The 17,105-nt window shown below is 36.6% G+C and overlaps 1 protein-coding gene across 2 annotated transcripts in view; it reads right to left on the reverse strand.

Moving 5' to 3' along the window:
- Positions 1-17,105, reverse strand: part of Abcd3 (ATP binding cassette subfamily D member 3) — a 64,650-nt gene that overhangs the window by 21,345 nt on the left and 26,200 nt on the right. For both annotated transcript variants that reach the window (XM_059266175.1, XM_059266176.1), the window contains exons 3-9: positions 14,666-14,764; positions 13,708-13,796; positions 8,026-8,095; positions 6,626-6,723; positions 6,168-6,291; positions 4,430-4,486; positions 1,968-2,110 (exon numbers count right to left, since the gene is read on the reverse strand). In XM_059266175.1, the coding sequence (XP_059122158.1) occupies positions 1,968-2,110; positions 4,430-4,486; positions 6,168-6,291; positions 6,626-6,723; positions 8,026-8,095; positions 13,708-13,796; positions 14,666-14,764 (680 nt within the window). The remainder of the gene's footprint in view (positions 1-1,967; positions 2,111-4,429; positions 4,487-6,167; positions 6,292-6,625; positions 6,724-8,025; positions 8,096-13,707; positions 13,797-14,665; positions 14,765-17,105) is intronic.

A 17,105-nucleotide genomic window follows, 5' to 3' on the forward strand; every position in this document is an offset into this window, starting at 1 on the left:
GGAGTTACAGATGGTTGAGCCACCATGTGGGTGCTGGGAATCAAAGCCAGGTTCTCTGCAAAAGTAACAAGTGCTCTTAACCGCAGAGCCATCTCTCCAGCCCCCACAAAGGACTTCTTACAGCACCAGAAAGTAAATATCTACATGGAAGCCCAAATACCATAGCTTAGACACATTGAGAATATGTGTGGGGGCTGGTGAGATGGCTAGGCAGCACTTGTATGCAGGTTGACAATTGGAATGCCATCTCTGAACTCAAGGTGGCAGGAAAGAACTGAGACCTCCACATGGGTACTATTACGCACCTATGCACACAATCTATAATCAAAGTGCACACAAGAGTTAACCATTGGAAAGGGATATGTGGTGGTCTGAATGAAAACGGCCCCTATAAGTCCGTAGGGAATAGCACAATTACGAGATTTGGCCTTATTGGAGTAGACATGGCTTTGTCAGAGAAAGTGCATCACTAGGGGGTGGGCTTTGAGGTCTCAGAAGCTCAAACTAGGCCTACTGACTCAATCAGTTAATTCCTGCTGCCCACGGATCCAAATGGAGAATTCTCAGCTACTTCTCCAGCACCATGTCTGTCTGCATGCCACCAAGCTTTCTGCCATGATGATAATAAACTGTAAGCCGCCCCAATTAAATGTTTTCTTTATAAGAGCTGCCATGGTCATGGTGTCTCTTCACAGCAATAGAATCCCTAACTAAGACAGGGTGGTATGTAAGGCAGGACAGAGCCAAGAGGATAGCCAGCAAGAGCCACCACTCCAATCCCACTGTGCCCTTGACTGCTCTGTCCTAAGGATTCTTGTGTGACACAAGCAATGTCTCCACTATGGGAGCATGTTTGTTTTCTAGTAAAAGCTTCCCATAAGCAGCTTTTCACTAACTGTACCTATTATTCCCCCGCCCCCCCTAGAGCAACTCCACATATAAAATTAATAGGATTTTAACAAGGAAGCAAGAGAAGAGGACAGTATTTTTTTTGATTGTTTGTTTGTTTGGTTTTTTTTTCAAGACAGGACTTCTTTGTGTACCAGCTCTGGCTGTCCTGGAACTTGCTCTCTAGACTAGGCTGGTCTCGAACTCATAGAGATCCACCTGCCTCTGCCTCCTGAGTGCTGGAATTAAAGGCATATGCCACCACCACCTAGCTGGAAGAGGAAACTATTAAGAGAGAGATCTCCTAAGTAATTCTGTAACTTCCTATAGAGTAGCCTACATAGTATTACATAGATACTAGGACCCTCAAAATTGACTTAAAGTTGGCAGATGGACACAAGAAAATTTACAGAGCATCCTAGCTCCTGATCAAAACCTGAGCCAAAAGCATATGTAGAGTTAATCCTCATAACAACTCCATTATCTATCTACGAGAAAGTGAAGCTATGAATAACTTGCTAAAATCACATAATATAGAAAGAATTTGAAACTATTATGGATGGTTTCAATACCTACATTTTTTTCTTCATATTTTAGATCTCAAAACTGTCCAGAGGTCTAAGGGCATCACTTCAATGGAAGAGTACCTGCATGAATTCAAGAGACCCTGAGGCTCCCCTTCTCCCCACAAAAAAACTGTCTGGAAAACAGAATCACTGAGCACTGCAAAACAGTCGCAACTTTAAAATGTCTATGGATAAGTTAAGGCAAAAGTTTCTTTGAATAAATACAAACAAATTTGAATTATATCAGGACTAAACTTTAAGACGAAATTCACAGAAAATCAGTCAACAGAAGATATGAAGAGGTAAATCAAGGAAACTACATGGCTAACAGAAAGAGGGCTTGAAACATGCAGGATTTCTACTTTATAAAACTAATATTCTCCATAAAGCTTATTTTCAAAACAAGTAAACACCACACTATTTCAGTAACTATATTGCTAGACTTTCAATATAAATAACATCAATATCCACAAAAAGAAATTTTCTTTATAGTTCTGGAATGTTTCTCCTTACCTATTTGTGATAAGTCGAGAATTAACATATCTATATTCTCCTTCATACTTCTGCTCTGTTATTGTCATCTTGCCAATGGGTCTTCTAAGTCGAGTTAGGAATAGCCCAGAAACAAGCAAGTAGGCCATCATGCTTGCTGGGCCCTATGGTTAACGAGAGAGAATGACACACGGAGCTCAAGGTCACGGTAATAAAAGCACGCGTAGATGGTCTGTAAGTAACAGACTGACAGAAGCTGAGCCTTGGCTTATTTTCCTTTCTTTCTGGGAAACAGAACATTAGTCTCTACCTTTCTGTTACTATCATCCACCACAACTCCTGTAGCTCCCCTCCCCAACAACTGTTCACCTAAAACCTCTCCCGGAACTTACCTTCTCAGTCATCTAACACTCTTCCACTGGAGCCATCTTAATGTCCTCTCGAGTCCACAAGCATTCTCAGAGCTCTGTTTTACATTCTATTTGAATGTTAATATTCCCCTAGGTTCCTTCCTAACTCTTGTCTCATCCTAAATTTATACTTCTAGGCCTATCATTTTTAGAGTACAAGATATTATTGCCAAGTATGTGCCATACACCCTTACCTGAACAGTGTATAGGTGCCTCGAGGACACTTTGTTAAACAAGCTATCAGCCTTTCCCTGCTTGTACACTAAGCTTTCGTCTTCTATACTTTACAACTCTGTAAATGACCTCACTGTACACTGACAATCTTAGAAGATGCAACCAGTTCCCAAACCACCCTTAATTTCTACACATCTCTCATATTCAAATCAAATTTATCCCAAACAAAACTGTTTTCCTGAACATGCCATTCAGAGGGGCTGTTTTTACATAAGTTTAACATAACCAATGGATATCTAAGTATCTCTTCAAAACAGTCAAAAGTCAGCTCCAATTGTTCCAGGCACTAAATACTTCCCTGAAACTTCCATTAGTGGACATTCTCACTTCATTATAATTGCCTGAATATGCTTTTTGAAAACACTGTAATGTTTAAACTTTGGCAGGAACTGACTCAACTTTCATGACTAGTACAATGTATATGAACATATGTACCAAGATTTTTCAAAATTGTACCTGAATGATTCAAAACACTTCAATAAAAACAGCACATGAACAGAGGTGCTAACTGTATTTTTAAAATGCTGATGCAGAATTGTACATATCAATATGTACAAGAAATATAAATTACAGTATAGAAACTAGAAAAATTAGGTCTATTCACTCTTACAGTGCAGTCAGCTAGAGAATGATTAAACCTGAATCACAGGGTAGTGAAGAGAAAAACAGGAAATTCAAACAGGGAAGCAATAAAAATAACCAGGCAAATTATTAATCAACCACAAAATGGATATAAAGATACATATACATAGTTACATAAAATCAACACACTGTTATATGATTTGCTATAAATATGTAATAACTATATAATAATTATTCAAGTTAGACATCAGTAAGACTCAGAAAGAAAGATTCTTGTCACCACAAATATCAGAGACAAGAGGATAAGGCTCATGGACTAGTTAGTCAATATTTATATAATAAAACACTTCTGAAATGAGTATTTCATTCTGAGTATATTGATGATTTTATTCTAACTTTTTATTAAAATTATTTCCTGCCAAGTCTCTCTTTAGATGTTACTTTGGAACAATAAGTACATGTGTGTTCAATGTACGTAATATGTACTTAAATATTTCTAGCTATTATTGTGAGAAAAAAATTTAAGTAACTAATTTAATAAGCATTAAAAAGCCAAATCACAATACTTTTAAAGCCTCCAGTATAGTATTACTTTACAACCAGGTCATATTAGGTATAATGTAAAGATGTTCCCAAGCTTAAAAATTTTTTTTTCTTAGACCTTCATGATGATCACAATATAGTATTGTAGATTTTAAAATGTAGAACAGGGGTAGCTGTAGGATGACTCATCACTAACAGGCTTGAGGGCCAGCCAGCCCAAACCAGTAAAAAAGATACTTGAGAGCCAACCTGGGTCTGCCTAAGGGCTTAGCAACAGCAGCTGAGACATGATCTGGAGATGACCTGGACCAATGAGAGGCAGCCATGTCACACCAGCAGATGCATATTCACCAGACCTTCCCCCTGGGTCGGGTGGAGGGTATATAAGGCTTGCCTCTTTCTGAATAAACTGAGCTTGTTGTTTTGACATTCTCCCAGAGTCTGTGTCATTGATTCTGCACCTACTTGGCTCCCTCCCCCAAAGGGAACAACAGCACAGGACCTTGCCACAGGTAGCAAGATGGCTCAGTGGGTAAAGATACTTTTTGTCAAGGCTAAGCTCAATCCCTGGGATCCTACATGGTGGAAAGAGACTATAAAACTCCTATAAGTTCTCCTGTGATCTCTGTGTGTGTGTGTGTGTGTGTGTGTGTGTGTGTACGCACAAATGCATCTATACAAATACAAATGAAAGAAGAATAAAAGTGGACTCACCTGAGCTCCAATTGCACTTGTTAACTTGAAAATATACAAAACTATGTCTAAAAATGGCTGTAAAATAAACATTAGAATATACAGAATTAGAGCTCTTGAGTTTTGGTTTTTTTTTTGTTTGTTTGTTTGCTTTTGTTTTTTGAGACAGGGTTTCTCTGTGTAGCTTTGCGCCTTTCTTGGATCTCGCTCTGTAGACCAGGCTGGCCTTGAACTCACAAAGATCCGCCTGCCTCTGCCTCCTGAGTGGAATTAGAGCTCTTGAAATGGAGGTATCTCAAACAATGACGACTGACTATCAAGTGGGAAAAATACTTCTCTTCATCATTAAGATAGCTCTACTAGGATAATTACCCATTAGTAACACAGTAACATTAAAAAAAATTACTTGAGTTATAATTCCAAATCTGCTACGCATTTTTCTGGTTTTGATACAACTTCATCTGTAAAATGAGAGGGTCTTTCTTCTGTAATACTGTTTGAGTCTATTACTTTATTATAACAATTACATAAATGAAATAATCAAGTGAGTCTCTGGAGCTTATCTGATGATCCAATACTCAAGTTTCTACATATTAAAGTACTGCTACACTCACTGAGAACAAATTCAACCAGGGTTCTGACAGTAGCATGTATTTTAACTCTTTTCAAGAAACTCAAATTGTATTCATTTATTTGAAGTCTAATACTTGAGTACTAATACAAATGGCTTGCTTTATTAATTGGCTCATACAAAAAATATACCTTTCACTTTCTGTCTTGCCCATTATAAAGAGCTTAAAATATTTTAAAAATTCAATTCAAATATATGTAAAGGTTACTGTCCAAAAATAATATTCATAATTTAAGTCAGGAATTAAATCATGTTTAAAACAGAGAATGCACTATAGTGCATAGAAACACTATAATTAATTTCAGAACACTTCTCTATTGCGGGTATGACACTTCATGAGCTACAGATTTGCTCAAGTGCCAAGAGGAAAGAATATGTAACAGTTTCTCTACAAAATTAGCTCCACAGATCTAGTTATATACTGAAGAGAGAGGTGCTAGGAAAATGAGTCAGTGGACAAACTGTTTGCCATGAAAACCTGACCATCTAAGTTCTGATCTCCACAACACTGCAGCACAAGCATCTGTAATCCCAGCATGTCCCCTCTGGAGATGAGAAATTGAGATGGGAGAATCACCAGAAGCCTGTGGGCTAGCCAGCTTAAACTCAACAGTGAACACAAGAGAGATGCTATCTCCAATACATGTGGAAGGTAAGAACTGACACCCAAAGTTGTCCTGACCCTCCACATGCATGGCATGGCACCTGACATGTGAACACATTCAACACACACACACACACACACACACACACAATTACTTTCTTCACATAGGACGATACTGAAAACAGGAAGTCTTGTCTTATTTTATGGATGTGTACTTTGAAATATAAACTGAAAAGTCAACCTGTATCAAGTGCTAGAGGTAAACAGGCAAGAGACCCGATGGCTGAAATCAGTCCACAAAATTCTTATAAAACTTTTGTAAGACACTACTTTCAATTCTAAGTCAACTACTTCACAGAAATAAGATTTTTAAATTATACAATTAAAACAATTATAATTATCCTAATTTTCTTTTAAAAGAATTATTTATACACTATTCCCTTCCACCCAATCAATTCTATATGAATTTGCTCAGATTCTAAATTCAATAAATTTAACAAAATTTTTTAAGTAGGTAAACTTACCTTACTAAGATTTGAATACAGGTCAACTACACTGTTACAAAATTTTTCTACATCTTGTGTGAGCAGCTGGTCTGGATTTGCTATTCTGTTATCCAGGTTGCCCATTTTATAATAGGTGAAAGCTCTGAAACAGCAATTAAAAAGTGATTTCAAAACAAGCAATTACAGAAACCATGCATTCATATATCACCCATTGCATAAACACAAACAGACCAGTCTAGACACCCTAAGAATTGTCCTAACTTAGTCAGCCATGGGGAAGCAAGCCCAGAGAAGGGTGATTTGATGGCTATTAGGAGAGCTAGGACTAGAGCCCAGTCACTGACAGGTCACTCCTCCCCATGTGCCCCTAGTCTAAGAGACATTTTCTTGAAAAACAATTCAGTAAACAAGAAAAACATCTGATATCATAAACATTACTGTCCAACTTAAATATTTGAAAATAGGGCTTCACTTACTGGAGATACTCCTCATAGAGGTACCTAGTGAGCCTCACTCGGAAGCACAGTTTGAGTTCGTTTAAACCGTACTTCAAGAAGTTATTAACCAGAGAGATCTAAAACAAACAAGCAAGCGTTACTGGTTTTGCTTCAACTTCTACTTACTAAATTGCAATTTTCTGTATCTACAAGTTCTGATTTTCATAACTCACAGGCCATACTGTACTTCAGTTCTGTTTTGTTCAGGTTTTTATAAAATGCAAAAATAATAAGCTAAGCCACATGCACTTAATTACCCTATCTGGATTCTTAGTTGGAGCTTAATTCTAATATATTATTATGAGATCCATTCTGAGTAATCAAAAATGCAAACCTTTCCAATTTCTACCTGATAGAGACTTTACAAGTTCAGAAACTTGTATTTCTACACTCTGCTCCACTACCAATACTATAACCTGGACAGCAGGTTTTTGTTTTCAAAGTGTGAGTTTTATATGCTACTTTCCAGATTATTCTAGAGCCACTTTGCTAATCTATCCCACCATTAAATCAATCCTTCCAGTTCTGCTTAAACACATTTTATTAAAAATGCTCCCATAGTGCTTCCAACCTTTGATACCTGTTAGCTATCTTAATTTTTTAATTAAAAAAAATCTAAAAATTATGTATGTCCATCCTCAAGTATTAAACTAGAAATTAATTAGATTTCACAAGCAAAGTTCTCCTCCTAAATCTGGACATTAAAAGTCTTATATGGCCAAGAAATTAAAAATAAAAACCAAGGCAAGAAAATCATTTGGTTTTTAGGCTAAACTAATTGCTAAGTAAATTCAGATAATAGACTCCAATTTAACAGTGGTTCAAGTTGCAATTGTTTATGTTTTAATCAATAGTTCCTGGGTGGTTTGCCCATCTTATTCCCAATTTCACAACCTGGAAATGTTTTCAGTTATCCCAAGTGGGAGAGGGGTGCGATTGCCACTTAAGAGAATGTGGCTAAACACGAGAAAATCTGGTCAGGAGAGCGTTGAAAAGAAAAGAAAAGAGAGAAAAAGGAAGGGAGGGAGAGAAAGGAGAGGAGAGCAGAGAGAGAGAGAGAGAGAGAGAGAGAGAGAGAGAGAGAGAGAAACAACAACCAGAAAACAAGAGAAAGAAAAACGTGTGTGTGTGTGTGTGTGTGTGTGTGTGTGTGTGTGTGTTATATCACACACACACTAACATAAATAAGATCAAATCAAACAAAATTTTTTAGTTTTCAGTTAAGTGTAGGTTTACACTGAAATATTAATCTATAAACTACAAATTTTAACACAAAATTAGAATTTAATACCACAAATCTTTAAAGTTAGTAAGTACAAATTCAAGATTTAATAGGTGTAAAGTTCTCCCAAATAAGAGTTCAAAAGAAGTGCACTTACAAGAGGCATGGCAGCGATGAAGTTGAACAAGTATCTCTTGAAGTCTTTACTGCTACGGCCAATGATGCCACTGCAAACCACCACATGCAATGCATTAGTTGCAAAAGAAGCCCAATGTAACACTAGAAAGCCTAGAGCTCTAAAACCATTCTTGGGAATTTCTACTGAGTCATTAAGTAATAAGAAAAGAAAAGAAATCCTGGAAATATGTTTGCAAGTTTTGCAACCTTTTAACAGCTTGCTTGAACTTGACTCTGCAGATGATAAAATGAAGTAAAAATGGTAACCAAGGGCTACAGGTGTATTCGAGGGAAGACCTGTAGAACCTGTGCTTAGTTAGCACCTGCAAGGTTCTGGGTTACAGCACGCCGGAATTTTGGGATATTACAAATAAACCAAAGTAGTATTTGCTTGTTTTAAATATTTTGGTATCCTTGATTCTCACTGGAATGAACTAATGACAGTAGAAAGACTAAGAGGGTCTATCTCAGTCAGCTTGAAAGAGCAGAGGTAAGAAAAGTAGGCTTTGTGGGTCTTGTTGCAACTACTCATTGCTTCCACTAATGGAGTATAAGTAACCTAAGACAGTCTGACTAGACTCAAATAGAGTTTTGCCAAAAAATTAAAAAGAAAAGAAAAGAAAAGAAAAGGAAAAAATGAAACTGAGTGTGGTGGTACACACTTTAATCCCAACACTCAGATAGATCTCTAAGGACAACCTGGTCTCCATAATGAGATTCAAGCCAGTCAGGGCTACATACTGAGACCCTTTTTTTTTTTTTTAAGGTGAGTAATGAATCTTCTCCTACAGGTTCTGTCTGGCCAATCCTGGGACTGGCTGACACTTGAGAGAAGCATCAGAATCAGTCTGTAAAAGCTTCAGGTCCGGGCTGGAGAGATGGCTCAGCAGTTAAAAGCACTGGCTGTTCTTCCTGAGGTCCTGAGTTCAATTCCCAGCAACCACATGGTGGCTCACAACCTTCCTTAATGAGATCTATTACCCCCTTCTGGTTTGCAGGCATACTTGCAGACAGAACACTGTATACATAATAAATAAACATTTAAAAATAAATAAATAAAAAGCTTCAGGTCCCTTGACACATTCAACAAAAGCAGCTTTTTATCTTTTTTTTTTCTTATCTTTTATCTGCTTTTCGTCTGTTTTATGTATTTATCTGCTTTTAAAACACATATTAAGAATCTAAAATAAGGGTTCTACTACTTTATTTAAGAGTTTGAGAGCCAGGGCTGGAGAGATGCCTCAGCAGGAAAGAGCACTGCTCTTCTTTTTGAGGACGTGGGTTTGGTTCCCAGCACCCACACAGCAGCTCATAACTGTCTGGAACTCTCTTCTAGCCTCTGGGGGCACTAGCCATGCATATGGTGCACACACATTCATGCAGATAAAACCCATATACATAAAATAAAAATAAATCCTAATAAGAGTTTGAAAGCCATTATGATAGTAGTATACTATGCATATGGATTTATTAAAGAGATAAAACATGTGGTCACAGAATTTTCTTCTCAGAGAATTCTTACTAATATTCCCTAATATGATTATATAAATTTTTTCTCTCTTTTTTTTTTTTTGAGAAACATGGCAGCAAACAATTTGCCTAGATCTCCCAAATACCTGACTAGTATATGATAAGGAAATAATTTATTTTTTATGAAGGAGTAGGTAAATAAATTTGGGGAAATCTGGATTAAACAAAGCTATCAAACATCCTTACAAAGATCTTCTCAAAGATTTTAATATATAAAAATCTAAAAGGGCTTTACAGCATGCTCTATTTCTTGACAAAACTTTTAAGAAATGGTACCTTATACTAATGGAGAAAATAAAATATGCAATTTTTCTATAATTCTTGAAGAGAAAAAAATACTGGTCTTTTTAAAAGCTGAACTAGAAGGAAAACATGGAACAGTACCGACATACTGTTCACAGCAATGATTCTACTTGAAACATGAAGCAATTAGGACAGTACAAAAGCTTCTAAGTCTCAGTTAAAATTGACTCGAACTGCAGAAAACCGAAGTGTTTTAGTGCTGCCCAAGCTGTGAAGCACTTGAAACTATCTATAACATTTTGGCACATGCCATCCACCATTGTGCACTGTTTACCAATGGAGTAGCTGCTATAAACTTAAAAAATGGTTCCTTGAATAAAGCCACACTTCTGCTTATTATTCCACTGCAAAAGAAAAATAATTAGCAATGAGTAACCTAGTTACTATTACTCCCAAAGACATAAAGATATTTATGAAAGATTGTTTTGTGTTTTAAAAATAATGCTTAAAACAAAATAGATGAAAATAAAATTCATCTTCATGGTTGGATAAAGCAGCCACAGTTAAGAAGGATCCTCTTCCACACTGTGGCATCACTAGTTTCTACCTTACTAATGTCTGGCCTATTACAATTTCCCCATTCTACACACTTTTTGGCCATTACTAACAAATAAGTCTTAAGTATGAAAGAGAATAAAATGTAGCACACTAATAACACTAACAAAGCTCCTGGAACTCTAAACCTACTTAGAAGAGCCAAAAAGAAAAAGACAAATAAATTCATTCACAATGTAACTTTAATATTGATACAAAAAACTTAATTTTTCAAATGAAATTGTCCTGCAATATTAAAATTACTTTAAACTACACAACTGATAAATATTTGTATTTACCAAGTGTCAAAGTCCCATACATTCCTGATGCTCGAGAAGTATACTGCAGAGAAAGCTGTTTTGGTTACTCTCTCCTGTGAAGGGATGCTCTCAGCACTAACTAGAACAGTGTAGGCACTCCTGAAACCTCAAAGCCCACTCTCAATGAAAATTATTAAAATGTATTTTTAGACAGGGTCTTGTAATAGACTGCAGGCTGGCCCCAAATTTGCAGTCCTCCTACCTCTGTTGCCTTAAAGCTGGGATCACAGGTATATGCTACCAACACCCAACTCCTAAAAAATTGTTTTAAATAAAACTTCAAGAAAACTTGCAGAAAAGAATTTTTTAGTTTCACAATTAAAGTGTAAAACTTGATACCCAATAGGCTGACTAATAGAATTATAAATTGGCTCATATCCATCATCATCCATTAAATTACATACTACCTACTCTCAGCAATGCATTTCCCATGTTACTAAGTATGTAAGAAAATCAATTCAACAAAAAATAGAAATGTCTAGTACATAAAAATTACTGTTTTGGACTACAGAAACATGAATTTATAATATCTGAAAAGAAAAAAAACTTTAAAAGATAATTTTCCATTTTATTCTTTAAGAGATAAAGTAATATTCAATTCTGTATCATTCTTTATGTGATTCTATTCAGATACTTAATATAATATTTGTAGTGGGCATAAATTGTATACTTTTACCACACACAAATACAGTATCATTTGTGAAAATGGTAATAAGTAGAGAGACTCTTAAAATATAGATAAAATTATTAGAGAAAAATATGGAAGTTTCGAAATGTCTTCTGTGTATTTATCATATGAAGGCCTCAAATTACTTGGGCTTACAGTTTATATAAATATAAAGCATGACCAAAAAATATTATTGCACATGCACACACATGCACACACGTAAGACTCCTACAGACATCCTTCAACGGAAATCAGATGATCAACAAGCCTTAACTGTTTTTTAAGGCCTTCACTCTTAATTGTGAACTCACAGCCAAGAGTCAAAAGCTGCTTGAGAACATCCTCTAACATAAGCAAAGACCATTAAAGACACAGAAAAAATCCTGGCAACTAAATGACAAGACAACTAAGAAGAAAATAAGGTAATAGCTTCAGAAATGAAAAAGTTCCTTAAGTGAAAGTATGACTACTATAAAAATGAGGATCCCCACAATAGATGGTTCTTGGGAATAAAGTTCTAAGTGTGGAGAAACTTTCTAGCTAATAGAATTAAAGACATGATAGGTAGTTTTCAATCCTTCCTGCAAATTAGAATCACCTGGGATGTCTCAAACAGCAACAGCTAATTAAACTGGAACTCCTGAGTGAGACCTAGGCATCAGCAATTCTTAAGATGGTACTGAAGATTCTAGATCCTGCAGCCAAGGTGAGAATTAGAAGCCATACAGTGACACTTTCAAAATCTGATGACAGCTCAATCATCAATTGAGTGTGTGAGCATAGAAGACATTTTCAGAACCACAAGGTCTCAAAATTTTACTCTCCTTGGCCCTTTCTCAGAAAAAGACTGTGTTTACCAAAATGAGGAAATTAACAGGGAAAATAACAATAAAAGATTTAGGCACACACGAAACTACAAAGGCATGGGGTGGGGGTGAAAACAGGGATGTAAAATTAGATTGCCTGGTGTGCTGGGCAATATTACATTAAACATGCTGTGAAGATTTTACAGTACTGTGAAAAACCTTGTGCTGAGTCAAAACAGTGGGCAAACAAAAACCTGTAATTAATAAATGGCAGGCCAAACAGCGTATTTTCAGAAGAGCAGCTACCAAAGCACAGCCTGTAGCTTAGCTCCCAGCAATACACAGTATCAGTAACCAATAATTCCTGACAACCAAACACCAGAGAATGACACCACAGAGACAAGCCAGAGACTTCTCTCCTTCCAAAGACAAAACTCTAAATCTACACGGCCCACAAAAAGAAATGCACATACATTCAGGGAGATCACTGTCGTGTTTGAAAACCTACATAATTTACCTATACATGTTTACAAAGGGTTTTTATCCTAGGCAATCACAATTCTTCACTTTCCTTCATAAATGAGTAAGAAAACATGGGCATAGAGCATGCTTTCTACAGATCAAGGATATAAATGAAAAACATCATTTTAAAAGATTTCGAAAGTTTGGGTATATTATCCAAAAAGGTACCTTAGGTATATATTTTAATACATATCTGATAAACACTGCATACTACAAAAAAGAATTCCAACAAAAATTTTCACTTTGTCATTCATGTTACACTAGTAAATCAAACGAGTGCTGCAACAACCTGAGATCCCAACTGCCCTTTTCAGTATTAAATCCAAAATTTTCAATTGCAGTGATTAAGTTATATCAGAAATACAATAAAAACCATGAAAAATTAAGTTAAAAACAGAAAAGCTTAAGATTTTCTTCCTATTAAAAGGAAAAAGGCACACTCCATATGATTCACCAATTTGACACTTTCCTCTAAATTATCTTATTAATTTAGACACTCAACACTTGCCTGCTGCTCTTTTTTTTTTTTTTTTTTTTTTTGAGCTGAGGACTGAACCCAGGGCCTTGTGCTTGCTAGGCAAGCGCTGTATCACTGAGCTAAATCCCCAACCCCTTCGCCTGATCTTTTAAGCTTGAATATAGCACCTGTTAGACTGCATTGCAATTCTGGGCTTCCTTGTCTGTTCTCCTTGACACACTGTCAGTTCAGCAAGGCTGGATACAGAATTTCTCCTGTTCACTGGTACACATCCCTACCATCATGTACCACAGTGCTACCAGGAAATACACAGGAAATACCCCAGAAACTATTTATGTAAATGAACAGACACATAACTAGACTTCAGTATATTTGAACAAACACATAACTAGACTTCAGTATATTTTACCCTATTTTTTTTTTTTTGCTTATAAAGGCAATGCTTAAATACAAGGCAAACTACTATTTCACACACACAAGAAAAACATGAATGAACAAGTACCTTTCAATGAGCGTCCCATTTTGAATCATCCAAACATCACAGTATGTTCGAGATACCAGCATAACAGCAATAAGTATCAAGTAGCCTGTCTAAAATAAACCATGTAGAGTAAACTAAATGCATTTCAGAATGTTAAAAGAAACAATAACTTGGTGAAGTTTTTGGTTTCAAATTTCCAAGTTTTACTCTTACAATATTTATTTACATTATATGTATATGTATATTTTATCTATAATAAATGTTAAATAAAGTTTAAAAGGAACTTAAAATTATACTATACAAAAAGACAATGGTGGAAACTAGACATGTAACTTAAGACTATCTGGCTTGGTAATTTGTGATTTTCTTATTTATTTTTAATATACTACTTTAATAAAGAACACTGGTAATGGTTACTGTGTTAACTAAACAATAAGCACTGAAGCTTAAATTTGTACAAGCTAAACAAATGAGGTTCAACTTGTTAAATAAAAAGTCTCTTAACACCGTCAGGGTTTCTTAGGGCTTTCAACTTGAGTGTTTAAGGCAAGAGTTATACATAAAAAGCAACAAACTTAGTCAGAGTTGTACAACTTCATGGAAGTGAGAAGATGGGAAAGTCTAGAACAGCAGAAGTAGCTGTGGCAGGAAAATTACATTAAACAGACCAAGGGAAACAGGAGAGGATGGAGACTAAGGGCAGGGAAAAAGCCTAAAACCACATGGAGCATGAAGGTGCTGATCTGACGACAGATCAGGATAATACAAAATTATCATAAGCTTCTACTAGATAAAAACGGGTGTTAAAAAGTGACGAGCAGGCAATGGTTACTTCAGCAACACAGGCGCTAATTTAGAGACTAATAGTCTTCTTTACGTACACAGAAAACATCTTACCTGAATTGCTATGACTTATTGTTCTGAATACTTGTGAATATGGAAAGTTGAACATACAGTATTATAATCTCATAAGACTTACCTCTTTACAAAATGTTCTAGGGACCATGATTTTCAGGATCTGTGAGAGCCTTGATAAAAACACTTTGTCCACCACAGCTCGCTCTTTCTTTCCTTCTTTCTGCATTTAGAGAGGAAAAAGACCATTTTAAGATGATGGCTGCAACATATGCACAGTGATTACAGGGTCACATTTAAGAAAGCTGCAATAAATGCATAATGATTACAGAGCCACATTAATATAACTGCAACAAATGCAACTAATTACAGAACCACATTTAAGATAGCTCCAAAAATGCAATGATTACAGAACCACATTTAAGATGGCTGCAACAAATGCAGTGATTACAGAACCACATTTAAGATAGCTGCAATAAATGCAGTGATTACAGAACCACATTTAAGATAGCTCCAAAAATGCAGTGATTACAGAACCACATTTTAGATAGCTGCAATAAATGCAATGATTACAGAAACATTTAAGATAGTTGCAGCATGGGCTGGAGAGATGGCTCAGAGGTTAAGAGCAGTGCTGGCTGCTCTTCCTGAGGTCCTGAGTTCAATTCCCAGGAACCACATGGTGGCTCACAAACATCTATCATGAGATCTGGTGTTCTTTTCTGGCTTGTAGGCAAAACACTATATACATAATAAACCAATCTTTTTAAAAAAAGATAGTTGCAGCAACACACAGTGATTATGGAGCCATATTTTAAGATAGCTACATAGACAAGCACTAAGATGGACAGATAAATTTAGAGCACACACTTGAGCAGCTCTCTATTCAAACAGATTCCAAGAAAACAGAATTACCTAGAAGAGAAATGAGGTGTGCTCTCTAAGAGAAGAGCATAATTGAATAAAAAGTAAGTGAAAACAGCACAGCACGTCAAAGTACTCCAGGGACAATGAAGTGGCCAGCATGGATGAAGGTCTGAGACGTGCAGAGCAGTCAGAGTATTTCCTGACTTACTTTTTGTAGGGACAGGTACTGAAACCAGGACCTCATGTAGGCATGTACCTCCTACCTGCACTGTCCTACAACCCTAGCCTCCATTTCTTGATACACAGAACTTTTCTAAAAATCCTGACCATGATTTTCCCTAGTTTAAAGAAACTTCTGCCAGGCAGTGGTGGCCCATGCCTTTAATCTGGAGGTAGATCTCTAAGTTTGAGGCCAGTCTGATCTATAGACCGAGTTCCAAGACAGCCAGGGCTACACAGAGAAACCCTGTCTAGAAAAACAAAACAACAGACCCAAACAATCAATCAACTAACAAAAAAAAGGAAGAAGGGAAGGGGAAAATGGAAGGGGGAAGAGAAAGGGGGATGGAGAAGGGGATGGAGAAGGGGAAGGGGGGAGGGGAAAGGGAAGAGAGAAATAGAAGGGGGAGGGGAACGTGGAAGGAGGAGGGGAAGAGGAGGGGAGAGGAGAGGAGAAAAGAGGAGAAAGGGGAGGGGAGGGAGGAAAAAGAAAGAGAAAAGAAAAAGAAAAAAGTTTGGGGTTACTAGATTTATCACTTAACGTTTCTAAAATGTAATCTGCCAATTCTTACTCATAAATTCCTAAGCTCCTCACCACATGCAATTCATGTCTATGAAAGGTAGCACAGACAAAAGTAAATTAAGAAGTAAGTAATTACAGCTCAACTAGCCAGAGTCAAAGAGAAAAAGAATAATTTGGGCAAGGAGACACAAACAGATATCAACATTTAAACTGATAGGATGAAGAAAGAAGAGCACAAGGAACAGCAAGCACACACACAGTGCTGGGAAGAACACTGGTGGGCACAAGATGCTGGAATAAAGAGAACATAAATGATGAAAGTTAGGAGTGCCTACAAAGAACAGAGCCTAAAGGATATAGAAGGATATAGAAGGATAACTTGTTGTCAGGATGGAGATTTAAGATAAGATCATGGCTTTTCCCTTAGAGTCTGTTTTCAACAGTGCAAGAAAACACAAAGACAAATCATTTGCAAAGCTTAAAAAAATGGCTTCTGCAGCTTTTGGTAGGGAGTATTTTGTTTTACACCCTTAGACTGGGAGAACAGGAAAGAGAGACCCTGAAAAAACTACAAGCTAGTGTAGAACACATACTACCCAGCCCTTTCCAGATCCCCAGTCACAGCTCACTTGTTTAACTATTATGTTCTCAATAAACAAATGCCCATGACAGAGCAATTACCACTACACAAGCTTTTGTATAAATATTTTAATTAAACTAATACTAAATGACTGTAAAATAAATAGTTTTATGTAGTGATATATTGTGTACCCTAATAAACTTGCCTGGGGATCGGAGGACAGAGCCAGCCACTAGATTAGACATAGAGGTCAGACAGAGCCAGCCACTAGATTAGACACAGAGGTCACACCCTTAATCCTATCACTCGGAGGCAGAGATCTGTCTGGATTTCTGTGAGTTCTAGGCCACATTAGAAACAGAGCCAGGCAGTGGT

This window comes from Peromyscus eremicus, chromosome 6 (genome assembly GCF_949786415.1).
Source record: "Peromyscus eremicus chromosome 6, PerEre_H2_v1, whole genome shotgun sequence".
NCBI lineage: Eukaryota > Metazoa > Chordata > Mammalia > Rodentia > Cricetidae > Peromyscus > Peromyscus eremicus.